The sequence below is a fragment of the Trachurus japonicus genome, chromosome 19, assembly GCF_045865225.1.
Source record: "Trachurus japonicus isolate A0001 chromosome 19, Traja_1.0".
Taxonomy (NCBI): domain Eukaryota; kingdom Metazoa; phylum Chordata; class Actinopteri; order Carangiformes; family Carangidae; genus Trachurus; species Trachurus japonicus.
The window spans coordinates 10,155,488-10,170,196 of NC_140925.1; the positions used below are offsets into that span (position 1 = coordinate 10,155,488).

Genomic DNA, 14,709 nt, shown 5'->3' on the forward strand with positions numbered 1-14,709 from the left:
TAAAACTTTGCCCCCTGTGGGTGGAGGCATAGTGGGGATTGAGAAGGTTGCAAACTGTCCACACTGGACATTACAGCCATGTGCATGGAGGGGGATATTCACCTGGCAGATGAAGACAGGGGCCTGTTATGATGCTCATGCACACTTTAATACTCCAGGAAAACACATGCTCTGTGTGCACAACACTGCACAAACGTACCCTTTAAAAAGCACATTCAAGAAGTCATAAATCTACCAATTCCAAATTTGACCTAAGCTTAATTACAGCTCCAGGTTTATTATTAGAATAAAGGCGCTCAAATTAACTTTGCTTCTAATTTCTTTGGTAGTACAGCTGATTAGTTTGAGTAACAACCCCCCCCCCCCTTCTATTTATACTATTAATGAAAACTGTTATTGAAAACTGTATAAATATCCTAACAGTCCAAATGAGAAGTAGCCAAACTATAATTCTCTCAACTCAACACAGATTATTGCAAAATTTGAATTTCATACACCAAAAAATGGGAAAATAAGGATCAAACTCACGACTGGTGGAGACATGAAATGGCCACAAATGTCAGTAATAATCCGAGTTTGCAAAGAACAACTCTTCAACCTGCAGGCTGACGTGAAACTTTCCTAGGTTTCATGCAGGAGTCATCTCTCTCCTCAACCTACTCATGGAAGACAACAGAAGGCAGGAGGCGTGTTACCTTGCACGGTAAAGCAAATATATCCACAGAATCCAAGAAACTTGGGGGGGAAAAAATCAAGTCTTCCGTGAAGCCTTACACCGAGGACGTAACTCTCCCCTTGTGGCAGCCAGCGCGGGGCTGCAGGACAGCTGTTGCTGACGCAGTGTGGTGTCCTGCAGTGAAACCGGAGGAGTCGCTCCAGGTAGGATCAGATCAGACCTTTGACACTTTGGCAACGGAGCCGCTTCCTCGTTCCCACACAGCTGGTCGCTCCCGGTGCTTTGAAACTTTTTTTTTTCTCGTCGCAAAGTAAAAGCGGGCGTCTGAAGCAGCAGCAGCAGCAGCAGCATCGCAGGGTCCCGCTGCAGGATCTCTGCAGCCCGGATCAAACCCTCACCTCGGGCTTTTATTCATCTGACCCGTCTGCAAGATCTGCGTTAGAATCTCCTCTCTTCAGATTTGGCTGCAAAATTTAGGTATTATCTTAGTATAGTGAAAAATCTTTAACAATGAAACATCAGTTTTATGACATTAGTCACTAATGCTCATTCAATATTTCTTGCTGAGTCATGCATTTATGATAACAGAGTGATTGGTGCTTGTGCATGTGTGCAGCTGAAGGCTATTTTACAGTAGCTACAGTTGAACATTTTATCATTGTGCACACACTCAGAAAGCAGTAGGCAGATCCTACAGAACTTTGCATCCTACAGTAGAAGTTTCATTGGTGAATCTGGGTGTTTTCTTCTTTCACTATGTTTCAGAAAATAGTTGATGAACATGAGGTAAAAGTGAAAGGGGTGATTTTATCTCATTCTAAGGATGTTTAAATATCTGTTGTTCTTATGTTCTTTTCACAATAGCTAGAAACATGACATGAAAGCACAATACAAGGAAATAATACCCTATAAGATTTATAAGAATTGCTTGGTGCTGTAACCACAAGAGGGCAGCATGATGGATTTCTATCTCACTGGAGGTTCTTTGATTTAGGTTTATACTGCGCCCTGATACCACAAAACAAAACTACAAACATTCAGAAATGTGTGGAAACAATATTAGAATGAAAACACTCACAGATCGTCTAAGAAACAATGAACAGATGGGGACTGACACCTGTTTTTAGACTTGTTGACAGGGCCCATATGTGGACCTGTAGGCAATGTGCTTAAGGCCCAATATCTAACATCCACTTAAAATATTGTAATGTGAGTAAAGCTGTTAAAGGTCACATGACATGAGACATATAAATAATTCTGAAGGAAAAATGATCAGATTTTTAATTACATTTTTAGCAAATGACCTCTCCATATGCAGTGAGAGGGATGAGGCTGCGTCATTACACTTCATACAGTCTGATTGGGTGAGTCCCCCTGTCAATGTGAAGGCTATATTTGGCTGAAAGGTGTGTAGTATGATTATACAAGGAAAAATGATATCTGTGATTACAAATGTTAACTGGGTGTCATCTGTTTCTTGGAAACGGAGCCTGCTGCAATTTTCCCCACCTTCTCCTTTCCCATGGGAGCAAACTGTCCCAGTTTCAAGACACAAGACACATGAAATTATACTAAATGTTGAAGAAATGTGGCCAAGTTTTCTCACTATCAGTGACATCAAAGAGATATAAATAGAAGCTGCTCAGTAGCTTGTTCTGTGGTTTTTTTTAATTCATCACACTATGGAAACCACCTTTGTAAAATGAATCGTTAATATTTGATTCAGCCGTTCTGCCTATTTCTTTTAGTGTCAGATCTGATTTTCTTTAGATACAAGAATAAATGGTCATAAGATTTGCTTTTGTTTGTTTTTTATTTTGCTCTGGGATTTAACCTTTGCACCATATGTGCCTTAATCTGTTTTCCATACCCCTGATATAATAACAGAATATAAAAGTAATAATGATCAAAGTGATAATAATAAAACTCTGCTCCTTAAATTATTATTATTATTAGTAGTATTAGTATTAGGGGTAGCAGTGGTAGAAGTTGTAGTACTAATTGTAGTAATTTGTGGCAAGTAGGAACTATTGGAAAAGGATTGAGGGAAGAATTAAAGACGTGACACCGTTACCATGGAGACGCAGTTGCTACATCCGGACGCTGCGTGAAAACGGTTTGTGTTTCCTCTTCTTTTATTAGTTTTAATACGTTTAGTACGTTGTTGCATTTAGTTGACGGTAGTTTTTTTTTTATATCCATTATTGCAACGGGAGTGTGACTTAACATTAACGTTTTGTTTGTGTTTTTTGTTTGTTTGTTTGTTTGTTTGTTTTTTAACCGTTTGTCGAGCTAAAGTCGGTTCACTTTTCAGTGGTAGCTAGAGTGCCTATAGTGCCTATCTCTCTATAGGCACTCTAGTGGTAGCTAAGTAACATGTTTACAGGTTACAAAAAGTAGACTAACACACGCTGTTTTCTATCTGTTTCACGCAGAAAAACATGGACTCTGAGTACGTAAAGAAGCATCTCGGACGGTGTCTGACAGACGGACTGGCTGAAGTGGCCGAGCAGCGGCCCGTGGACCCCATCCTGTACCTGGCACACTGGCTTTATAAATACAACACCAACGTCGAGTATGAAGCAGAGGTAAGCTGCTGTTCAGCTTTCTTCTCAGTGGGGGGAGGCATTACACAACACAACCTGGGTTTTTAGTGAGATGCTATTGTAAGAAACTTGAATTTAACTTTTTATGTTTTAAAATGTGTCAGATATGCAGGGCATTACACAACATACTGTGTTTAAAGAGCAGACCCCTCCTTCTCATCATTTATCAATATCATTATTTCACTTATCTTGTCTTATAGCTGAACTTTTTTAATTTTTTAATTTTATTTTTAGATCAAATTCAAAAATGAGCTGCTGCCACCTTTTAAATCTAAATCTGAAAATCTAAATATTAACCCCCCCCCCCCCCCCCCCCCCCTATACATATTGGTATAAGATGAACAAAAACAATCTAGATATGTTAGCTTGAGCTGCAGGGATAATGATAGCCACAATTTTCTGGCATTGTATACACTGAACAATCTGGTATTCAACAACATTGAATATATTTACACACAAAGATGCCTCCAAAAACTGGCATAAACAAATACAAGATTGTAAAGGAGTGTGAACTTTAGATTTTGATGGATTATTTGACAAGTGTACAATATCAAATACCATAAAGGTCAGTGTTGTTGTTTACAGCTTGTTTCCACTGCCCCCAAGTGGACAAAAAAAGTGTTAATCCAGGTTTAACCACATTTTGTTAATAACAATCCAAGTTTGAATGCAAGACTGTATCTGTAAAGGGATATTTATAATAATTTGACTTTCATTAAAGGAAAGGGTTTTTCATGCCCCAATGGTAACAGGACAGATAAATATTCAGAAGTGATTCTGCTGCATTGTCACAGAAATAATAATAATACTGGAGAACATGCCCCCACTCACCAAAAGAGGAATTACACTGGCTTGTATGCCACTACTCTACTCAACCACTTCTACTAGAGCCGTGATCCTCAGACAGGTTGAGAGCCACAGTGGAGGATGACACAGACTTAGACAGTCTAATCTCCTCAGGCTGAGCGCTATAAAGGTATTAAGCCTATAGAGACAGCAGCAGTAAAACCCCACTCACCTTTTACCTTTAACCTGAATGCTTTCTATCAGAGTCCTGTATGCCTGGAGCTCTTATGGCTGCTCATAAGAAGTAAACAGACCAGAGTCTCAAGCCTTTTAACTTGTTTAAAAAGTGCAGTTAATCCTTTTCCCTCCATCACATGAGCCTTGTTTTATAATTTGCAGAGAAAAGCCAATTTGGCTCTTCTGGAGCAGGAGCAGGCGTTGCATCAGGAGAAGCTGTGGGAGGAGCGAAAGATCAGTGAGGCCTTGGAAGAGGCTGAAACAGTATGTGACAAAATCTTTGTCATGTTTTCAGTGTGTGTGTGTTTTTATTTTTCATTTTTCTCCATTAATTGACTGAGGCCTTCTTACAAAGAAGTCCCCTCAACTTGCAGGAGTTATTGGTGCAAAGTTTGTGCTATCTTGTTTTTTTTATTTCCTAATTTTGTCCCAGTCCGTTTTTTATGAATGGTTCTCAACTCCATCCACTCCATAAAACACGACTTACATGTACAATGAACAAGTTAGTGCTTGCTGTGATCATAAAATGAAAGGGTTTCTCAGGACAATGTTTAATGTCTAGTCACAAAAATTGTATAATACAGACTTCAGCTTTAGAAATTAATATTCAATAGTGACTGAAGCAAATACCAAGAAATCAGAGGAACAGCAGATGAAGGAAGTAAGGTCAGTAAAGCACCATGATGTGCTCCAGTTACGTTTGCATCCATCGAAGTGCAGGTGATTTAACATTTTGAGCAAAATCCAAGAACATATGGCCACATTAACAGATCTCTGAGACGGCGCCTACGGGATCTGATGCGTCTCCATCAGCCACAGCCACAGGAGCTGCTGAGGACAACAAACCTGTGGCAGAAGAGAAACCAAACTCTCCTCCTCCTGAGCAGCAGCAGGGAACAGACGAGGCCCAAGCTGAAGCTCAGGAAAATGAGACTGAGCAGGAGGTGATAAAACATAGATCTCAAATCTGTGTGTCTCTGGTGGTGGTGGTTCCTTCCTTCCTGATCGTTTGCGCCTCCTCTTCTGTGACCTTTGCCTTTTAATTGGTGATCTGTTTGCGGTGATGGTGCAGGGTGCTCGGTTAATACTGTGCAAGTGTGCATTAGCTATCAAATGACTGACTTCAAATGCTTTAAGGCGTTGGTGTGTCTGCCAGGTGAAGGTTGCAGATGATATAACCAGTCCAGTCCAGTCCCCCAGGAGAAACCCTGAGGAGGAGGAGGCCACGTCTGAGCCTCTCAGCGCTGAAAAGCCTGTAGAAAAAAACGAAGTGGAGCCAGGGAGCGACGAAGCAGGAGAGAAAAGAGAAGAGGAGCCACGTGACAATCAAGTACAGGAGAAAATTGAGGAGGAGGGAAGTGTCAGTCAAGTAGAGGAGAAAGCAGAGGAGGGAAGTGTTGAACAAATAGAAGAGAAAACAGAGGAAGGAAGTGTTAAACAAGTAGAGGAGGAAACTGAGGAAGCAAGTGTCAGTCAAGTAGAGGAGAAAATTGAGGGGGAGAAAAGTGAAAATCAAGAAGAGGAGAAAACTGAAGAGGAGGGAAGTGTCAATCAAGCAGAGAAAGACCAAGATGAGGACAAGGTGATGGTTAAATCAGTTTTATTTTAGTCCCATATTTTTATAGAAGGATGGTTTCTATCGTTGCACTGACATCTAGTAGTTCATTTACATCTGTGTGTGTAACAACTGCCCTGCAGGTGGTTGATGAAGCCGACAACACTGAGCCTGAGCAGACTGAACCACACTCGACTCCCGACAGACACCGAGAGGCTGACGACTTAAAAACAGACACGACAGAGGAGACACGAGACAATCAAAGTCTTCGAGACCCAGAGAAGGTGATGGCTGCTGAAACACAGGTCACGTGATGTTGATTTTTACTACGCATCCAGCATAAGAATAAAGTTTAGGAAGCAAGAGGAGCGAGGAGAAAGAGTAAGGGAAGAAGATACAGACTTGAAGCAAAGTGAGCTGAGGACTGTGAGCAGGTCAAGCAAGGAGAGAGGAAGAGAGAGGCCGCAGGGGAAGAAGATGCAGACGAGGTTTCAGGCTGAGGAGAGGCATCATGACAGGATTGTTTCTGACTGCTGACTGTTTTTCGTAATAATCAAATCCACTCGTTTTCTCCATCGAACCATTTCAACACAAGGTTGACGAAGATCAACCTGATCAACCTGTGGACTCCGTCCCAGCGGAGCCGCAGAGTGAAGAAATCAAACCAGAGGAGACGGTTTCTACTGATCAGGAGACGCACGACAAACCAAGTTCTCCTCCTCTCCACGACCAGGAAAAGGTTCAATCTGCCGACTTAACATTAAAACTGTAAAGCCACATGTGTAAAACAGAGCATCTTATTTCTCTTTTCTGGTGTATTGAGTAAGAAAGGTAGGTTCAGAGGAGGCAGCAGTGTTGTTGAGGATCTAGAGGTGGAAACACTGTGGTTTAATGCTTAAATAAAACTGTTCTGACCACCTCATCTCAGGAGGCAGACGGGCGATGCAGCAGTGATATCACTGATAGCTCGACTCCTGCTCAGGGTAACAGTGACGTAACAGCGGAGATGAACCAATGACCAACAGGAACAACAGGAACCTGACAAGTCGGAGTCAGGTCAGGAGGTAATGACTGTGCAGATCTCAAAAAGTGATTCATGATCTGTTTCAAAATTCAACGTGAACACATGTGGTCAGTTATTTTTAACAGTTTTTAGCAGTGAATAATTTGTTACTAAAGGCTGTTTGTTTTTTCAGGAAGAGAAACAAAGACGACCAAACATGATCGAGATGAGTCTGATGATCCATTATCTGCTGATCTGCCTTTTAAATGAGTTTACAGTTACACTGTCTGTTTAGTTCATGACCTTATAGGCCACAGTTTATGCAAATAAGAACAAAAAATAAACATTTGTTGTTAATAATGTTGTAGTCATTTGTTTTGTTTCTTAGTTTCTTACAATAGCATCTCACTAAAAACACAGGATATACATGTTCAACTTACTGTTATTATTTCAAATCTGTTTTTAAAGACACATCACACCCGTTTAAATCTTGTTTATTGTCTGAAGCTCAAGGTGAAAATCAAGGTGAGCGGGGAAACTTTCTCACTGAATGTAAATGAATGTGAGAAAAGCTTTCCAGAGGCAAACTGGCAAAAAAACAACAAACAAGAAAACTCATTTTCAGTGGAGTTGGATTTGATTTGTTTCGGTCAGAGTGCACTGGATTTTTGTGGTTGTGATTATGACTGACACACACACACACACACACACACACACACACACACACACAGTGCCACAGTGTGAACCATGAGCTCACTACTTAGGAAATGTTTGTTGTGCAACATCTTTCAGACATTTTTGGCCGCAATGACGTTGCAGCTTCTGCGGTGACCTTTGACCTACAGGAGGAGGAGGAGGCTGGTGCATTATGACTGTTTTGTATTAGATTTATATTATACCGACGCTGTCTGTCTGTCTGCAGACAAGAGGGCGGCGTCGCTGATCAAACGCAGCTGTATTGAATCGTCGCTGATCGGGGTCTCGGTTCCGGGGGGAGGGAGGCGGGGTCGAAGGGATTGAGATCCGCTGGAATTTAAATGCGCTTCTGGAGGATCTGCAGGTCACACACGGAGCAGAGCAGAGCAGAGAGAAGGAGGAGATGCAGTGAATGCAAACCCGCACAGAGGAGGAGACAGGATGGCAGCGGGACAGAGAGGAGACATGGCGAGTCTGGTCGCCAGCACCGTGGCCACCGTCGGCGGCCTCATCACCGCTGTTATGAATTTCCTCACCGACATGTTGCTGACGCCGCCGCTGAGGGCCACGCTGCAACATCTGGAGGAAACAGAGCTCAAAACTATGAAAGGAGGTGAGTCAGCAGTTTTACTGACTGGGGATCTACCGTCAACTATCACAAGTTCTTAACCTTGTTATTCTTCCTCCCTCAGAGATAAAAACCCTGAAGGCCAAGTCTCTGTGGGAGAAGTCAGGAGCTGTCATCATGGCAGTACGGAGGCCTGGATGATTTTTGTGCAGAGAGGTAATATCTGAGTCTTAATTATGACTAAAAAGGCTTCATGAAAGTGAGTCTGTGTCTCCTGGATATCACTTCTCATCCAATACTTGTTTCTCCTCTTAACCCCCCACTCCATCAACAGGACATGTTCCTCCTGTCCTGTTAATCACAATGAAAACAAACCCTGACATATTTGGCATCTGTGGGAGATTTTCCACTTAAATTATTAAGATGAAGGTTTTGAACAATGTTCAGCTGCTCAGCGTTAGGGCCTGTAAATAAGTTTTTAGTCTTTGACTTTTGTTTGTTTGTATTTTATTTTAAATGATTCAAATACTTTATTATTCTAGCTTAGTCTCATACACACTGACAAATGAAGTGGCACAACTTCTTGGATAAATCACGCAGACAAATGATGTTTGAAAACTCACTGATGGCGTTATAGTCAAAGACCTTGGTGTCACTGAGGAGTCCACAACCACCATCCAAAATACAATTACTCTGATAAAAGGCAAATCATAACAAGATCCATTGAATGTGCAGCAATACGAAATGCCACTTTAAGCCAGTTGAATCGCAGCCCTAGAAATCAGCAGCTGTATCTCAAATCACTGATTGAAATGTTCACTTTGGTTATTTTTAATCTAATGTAGTATGTGTTTACACTTGTATTCCTCCTCTGGCTGCAGGAGGCTGCAGAGCTGTCCTCTCTGAAACCCGAGCTGGAGGAGCTCGGGGTCCCTCTGTACGCCGTGGTGAAGGAGGACGTCGGCACCGAGGTCCAGAACTTCAGACCGTACTTCAAGGGCGAGATCTTCTTGGATGAGAAGGTGGATTTTTCTCTCTCTCTTTTTTTATTTTTTATTTTTATTTAAATGAATCAGTACATTGTCCGTTTGCCTTTTTAACACAGACTCGTTCAGTCTGATGTGACGTCATCAGTTCCTGTAAAGACACTGAGGTCTTTCAGGATCTGTGAGAAATTGGTTTAGTTCTACATGAACATCCTGAGGGTTCTGGTTTGTTTTGGTTGTGTTGCAGAGGCGTTTTTATGGACCCCGTGAGAGGAAGATGGGTCTCCTGGCGTTCCTTCGCGTTGGGGTGTGGATGAACGGCCTCAGGGCCTTTAAGAAGGGCTTCATGGGAAACGTTTCGGGGGAGGGCTTTGTCCTCGGCGGGGTCTTTGTCATTGGACGAGGACAGCAGGTAAAACCCTTTTTACTGTCAGGACACTATTGTTTAGACAAGCTTTAATGGGATAGTTCAATATTTTGGCAAATTTGCCATAATCCCTATAGTCATAGCAGTAGGTTTGTTATCCCTAATTGTCGGTGCAAGCTATTTTTAGAACGGTGGAGCAGAGCCGCGAGCTGCTACAGCGAGCTGCTACAGAGGCTAATGGAATTTCTTGGTTTCCCTCATCAAATACACAATCCAACAACTCAAAACGCTCTGGTGGACAAGTTGTGACCTGCACGTTCACCACGCTATGAGATAATAACAGAACGTTACGAGAGTTGTTTTAGAGGTAAATTCATGCAAAACCGCTGATGCGCGTTCTCGTCGGGTGCAGTTTCTCGGCAAGCAGTCTCTGCAGTTACCTCGAAAACAACTCTGTCTCGTAACGTTTCGTTATTATCTCATAGCGTGGTGAATGTGCAGGTCACAACTTGTCCATGAGAGCATTTTGGAGTTGTTGGATTGTGTATTTGATGATTTTGATGAGGGAAACCAAGAAATCCCATTAGCCTCCGTAGCGTAAAGTGCTATAGAAATAAAGATTACTTACTTTACTTACAACAAGCGTTTGGAGCTTTATACTGGACTATAAAAGCTGTGTTTGTTGTGCAGGGAATACTTCTGGAGCACAGAGAGATCGAATTTGGGGATAAAGTCAACATTGAGGACGTCATCCAAGCCGTCAGAAGAATCCCACGGGAACTTCAGGCTTTGGAGAAAAAATAACTCTTTGTTTTTCTCACCATGGACCAAGTTCAGAGCTACAGAACTGACACACAGTTAAACAAATAATCAAGTAAACACTGGGGGGTAAAAATGCTTAAATGGCTTTGAGGCAGATTAAAGGTTCATTGTTCTGTAAATTCAAAGCACATCAGGCTTGTGAGTTTGTTGGAGGACTGGTCTCGGGTAAACATCGATGCATTTTTGCGGTGTAACTTTTATTAAGAGGCCGAGTGTGTTAATGATGGTCTGTCTTTAAAGTCGACAGAGGAAGCGGACCTGACGTCCAACACTGGGTTTCCTTCTTAATGACTGTGACGCTGCAGTGTTATCTGTGGAGCTCGGAGACTTGCAACCTGTGACTAATAAAAACAACGCTGTGATGTTCAACAATTTATGTTTTTGTCGTTTGTTCACCATGTGAAGGAAACTGCTCAGGGAAAAAAAAATATCCAGTGGTTTGAGGGAGGAGTTGTTTGCTCGTCTGCGTCTGTTTTCCTGCAGGTCTCACTCTCCAGTAGTTCAGTGTTCAGCATGAATTAACTGCAGCTCTTACTCGACAACTTTTTGAAACGACCATGGAAACAGGTTGGTTTTCTTTACCTTGTTTTCAAACATTAACTGTGAATAGCTTTTCCTTTGATAGACAAAGACAAAAACATTTCAACTATCAGCTTTTTTTATTTATTTATTTTTTTTTTTTTGCATATCTATGTAGTATCTAAAGCTTGAATCCAGTTCACTATGAGATGTTTATCTGTATTAACAATGGAGAACAGCTGTTACAGTAGAGCAACAGCTTGATTAGATTATGTTTGTCAGATGAAGGGTGTTGCCTTCAGGGATTCTTTCTCATCTAAGATCCAAGTTAGTTTGAATGAAAAAAAAATAAACATGTGTTAACTTTTCTCACAAGAGTGTTAAAAGTGAAACTATATAACTTTTTACAGTAAGACGCAACTGATTCAGAGTGTTTAAACTGAAATGTTGAGCTCAGAAGTTTTAATTTAACGCACGTTTTCATTGCTACACTGAGGGTTTTGCAGCTGCTCCCTTACATGGTCTGGTATTTACAGTATGGTGGCTAATGAGAAACAACACACTGTTCTGCCCTAGTGCTTCACTTTCACTGCACTTTTGTTTTAGCAGTTTCCATTATCGTATAAATGTGTTGCCTACGGTTCCTTATCAAAAGTAATTTGTCTCTGACAAAGGAGCTGAGTCATTGCACTTGAATCTGTCTAAAGTAACTGATCTTTCTGATTGTTTTTGCTGAGATATTTTTTTTTTCTTCTTTCTTCCCTAAAACATTTTTTTTACAGTATAAAACAGAAGACAAAGTAGATCTATGGAGGTTGGTGTTGGGTTTACACAGATCTATATCAGCATTTAACTTTACATCGCAGGGTGTTGTTGGAAATTTACCATGACTCACTGAATATCCTGTGACCTTTTATCTTAAAAAGTATTTTGACATTAAGGGGAAAGGAAAGAAAGAAGAAGAAAATGGCAGGAAAAACCAAAATACCAGCTGTAGATAAAGGATAATTAAGTCAAGTAGAGACATGAAGAGGTGTGAGACACATATAACAGCCGTGATAATAAAACACTGCAATAAAATAAAGGCGAAAATGCGAAATAAATACAGTAGAAACACATGAGAGCATTTGTAAAGGTGCAGGGCAGTAAAGAATAAAATAAAGGTGAGAATAAACAAAAGCCAATAAAACAATGAAATGACCTAAAAGCAAGGGGAGTGACATAATTAGAATAAGGAATACAATAAGATAAATAAAAGTCTGTATAAGTGAGTTTATATATGCTTACAGTATAGATTGATGCATCTGGTAAAGATGAATGCTCTCTCTGTTCTCTGCAGTGCTGTCCTCCATCCTGCAGGGGGCGCTGTTTGACATCTGGTATGTGGCTCTGGCAGTGGTGGCCACACTGATGGTGGCAATGGTCTTGGCCAACTCTGACTTAATCCTGACTAAATCAACCGCAGCTTCTTTGGAAGAACTGGGAGCCGCCGACCTGCAGACGACAACAGGAGGTGAACGAAATGGAAATAAACAATCAATGATCCATCAGATGGTTTAATAGATGATCAAGTTTCTGTGTAAAAATGAAGCTGGAAATCAGTAGCCTTGCATACATAAACATATATTCACATATATTGTTTATAAATATGATTGCAAGGTCTTATACCATCATAAATGTCATAATTTAGATATTCTCAATATATAGGCCTACGTGCATTTTACTACTGTTTTTTGTGCATTATATCTTCATATGTCCAGAGGATGTTTATGTGATATGAGACATTTAAATTTCTGCATGAGTATAGTTTCATTAAACTGTGATTAGAGCTGATTTTAGGTTAAATCAAACCTTGTCTTTTCAAGTGGCTTAATGTGATGGGTGTGACTCTGCAGATGTGTCAACAGTAAAAGGTCAAACTTTGTGGGCGAGGAACGGAGCAGTGATCCAGGTCGTGAGGCGTCCTGGATGAGCCTTGTGCAGAGAGGTACAGTTAGGATCAGTGAATAAGTGATGATGCTTATATTATATTACATTATTTTATATTTAAAAGTCTCAGATTTGTTCATGGTTGACCTGTGGGAGTGAAATGAGGCAAAAACCTAACATAATGGATTTATTTCCAGCTGTGGAGGTCAGAGCATGAAGTTCAAAACAGGAAACTTCTGTGGCATGTAACTCATCATCTGGCTAAAACTGCAGACATTTTCCCACCAACAGATTGTCACTCGACAGCGGGCAGCTTGCCGTGAGGATGTGTGTGTGTGTGTGTGTGTGTGTGTGTGTGACCTGTGTGTGTGTGTGTGCGTGTGGCCTGTGTGTTGTGTGTTTTTGACAGGAGGCCAATCACAGCTGTTTTATCAGCAGCATGAGGAACCACACCTCCGCCCCTGCTGTCATCACAGACTGTTTTTAATTATCTAAAGTGATATAAAATAAAAGGTTTAATTGTGAATTTGATGTTAACATAACATCCACATCCTGTTAAAGTGAAGCAGTCCCTCCTTGGTTGCTTTTAACATGGTTTCAATCCATTTTAATGATTATATCTGACACTAAAGAAGTGAAAAGGTTAAATTCTGAGTATAATTGTGTATGAAAAACTTTTCTTATGGACCCCTCAGATTCATCATCGTGACCCCACATGAGGCCCCCATAACTAAACTATACTCTCACAATGTCCACTGTGTTGGCTGGAGGTTATTTATTGTCTCAGTTTGTCTTAATCTATAATTGATTTGGTTATTGATCAGTGATTTCCCCTGTCCCCTGCAGGAGGCTGCAGAGCTGTCCTCTCTGAAGCCCCAGCTGGACGAGCTCGGCGTCCCTCTGTTCGCCGTAGTGAAGGAGGACGTCGACAACGAGCTCCAGGACTTCAGACTCTACTTCAAGGGCGAGATCTTTGTGGATCAGAAGGTCCCAGTGTCCGACCTCAGTTTCTTCATCTCATCCTTTTATTCACACGTTTTCATTATTTTATGGTTTTGCTTCGTTTTGTCCTAGTTTTCTTTATCTCTATTTATACTATATCGTTATAGAGAGTTTTCTATGGTCCCAAACCGAGGAGCATGGGTCTGGGCCTGGGTCTCGTTCGTCTGGGTGTTTTACGAAACCTGGTCCACGTTGGGAGAGGGAAGGGTTACCAAGGCAACAAGAAGGGAGAAGGATTCGTTCTTGGTGGCTTATTTGTCATTGGACAAGAAAAACAGGTAATTAATAATGATTAACTAATACTTTTTTTTATTGTTGTACTTTTATTTAGGTCAGTACCTATTTATTCCTGACTTCTATCTTATCTTATCTTATCTTATCTTATCTTATCTTATCTTATCTATTATCATTTATCCATCTCTCCCTTCCTCACTCAGGGTATCCTGCTGGAGCACAGGGAGAAAGAGTTCGGACACAAAGCTGATCTTTCTTCTGTCCTGGAGGCTGCAAGGAAAATCAATAAAAGCCAATAATTTTTTTTTTTTTTTTTACATGTTTTTTAAGAAGTGAGAATTTGTCAAATAAAGTGTGTTTTTGTATGACGGTCTGTGTCTAAACCACTGGCGGAGACAGACCTGATGCTGCAAACCAATAAAACACTCACAATAAAAAAATAAAATAAAATTAATGCTCTAAAAAAACCGTCTTCTCTCATTTAATATATGTTTTATATTTAATTTAATACTCACTGCTCTATCAATACATTTCCAGTTGCATTATACACCTAAGAAGTCCAGAAAACATTAACAATGATTGACATGTGAACCGTCCAATCAGATACTCACAATCGACTCCAGTCCAGCCAATCGGCAGCGGCCTTGGGGGCGGGGCTTAGTCACCCAGAGAAATGTCCCGAACAGGTGAGTCCAGTCGTTTCGCTCAACATGGACACAGGTG

The 14,709-nt window shown here is 41.0% G+C and overlaps 2 protein-coding genes and 2 pseudogenes across 8 annotated transcripts in view; 3 read left to right on the plus strand and 1 right to left on the minus strand.

Moving 5' to 3' along the window:
- The window catches only part of scn4aa (sodium channel, voltage-gated, type IV, alpha, a), a 23,375-nt gene extending 22,519 nt beyond the window's left edge, over positions 1-856 (minus strand). The window contains exon 1 of the mRNA XM_085761507.1: positions 696-856. The gene's annotated coding sequence lies outside the window, so the exon portion shown is untranslated. The remainder of the gene's footprint in view (positions 1-695) is intronic.
- Positions 808-7,211, plus strand: dydc2 (DPY30 domain containing 2). 5 transcript variants are annotated; one of them, XM_085761512.1, is made up of 10 exons: positions 808-879; positions 988-1,153; positions 3,112-3,264; positions 4,468-4,569; positions 5,076-5,249; positions 5,462-5,887; positions 6,004-6,165; positions 6,456-6,599; positions 6,789-6,924; positions 7,057-7,210. In XM_085761512.1, exons 3-9 carry the CDS (start codon positions 3,118-3,120, stop codon positions 6,876-6,878), a joined length of 1,245 nt encoding a protein of 414 aa, XP_085617638.1. In that variant the 5' UTR covers positions 808-879; positions 988-1,153; positions 3,112-3,117; the 3' UTR covers positions 6,879-6,924; positions 7,057-7,210. The 5 variants fall into 5 exon arrangements, 4 of the variants coding, with proteins under 4 accessions (XP_085617638.1, XP_085617640.1, XP_085617637.1 ...); XR_015034391.1 differs by lacking the exons at positions 808-879; positions 988-1,153 and adding an exon at positions 2,507-2,792 and having other exon boundaries at positions 6,789-6,933; XM_085761514.1 differs by lacking the exons at positions 808-879; positions 988-1,153 and adding an exon at positions 2,507-2,792 and having other exon boundaries at positions 6,789-6,916; positions 7,057-7,211.
- Positions 7,212-7,775: 564 nt separating this feature from the next.
- Positions 7,776-10,311, plus strand: LOC146967422 (peroxiredoxin-like 2A; annotated as a pseudogene). The gene is made up of 5 exons (XR_015034364.1): positions 7,776-8,172; positions 8,252-8,343; positions 9,009-9,149; positions 9,361-9,525; positions 10,171-10,311. The product of XR_015034364.1 is annotated as a peroxiredoxin-like 2A (transcript).
- A 482-nt stretch (positions 10,312-10,793) lies between these two features.
- LOC146967423 (peroxiredoxin-like 2A) lies at positions 10,794-14,431 on the plus strand (annotated as a pseudogene). The gene is made up of 6 exons (XR_015034365.1): positions 10,794-10,869; positions 12,161-12,334; positions 12,717-12,808; positions 13,597-13,737; positions 13,860-14,030; positions 14,190-14,431. The product of XR_015034365.1 is annotated as a peroxiredoxin-like 2A (transcript).
- Positions 14,432-14,709: the final 278 nt, after the last annotated feature.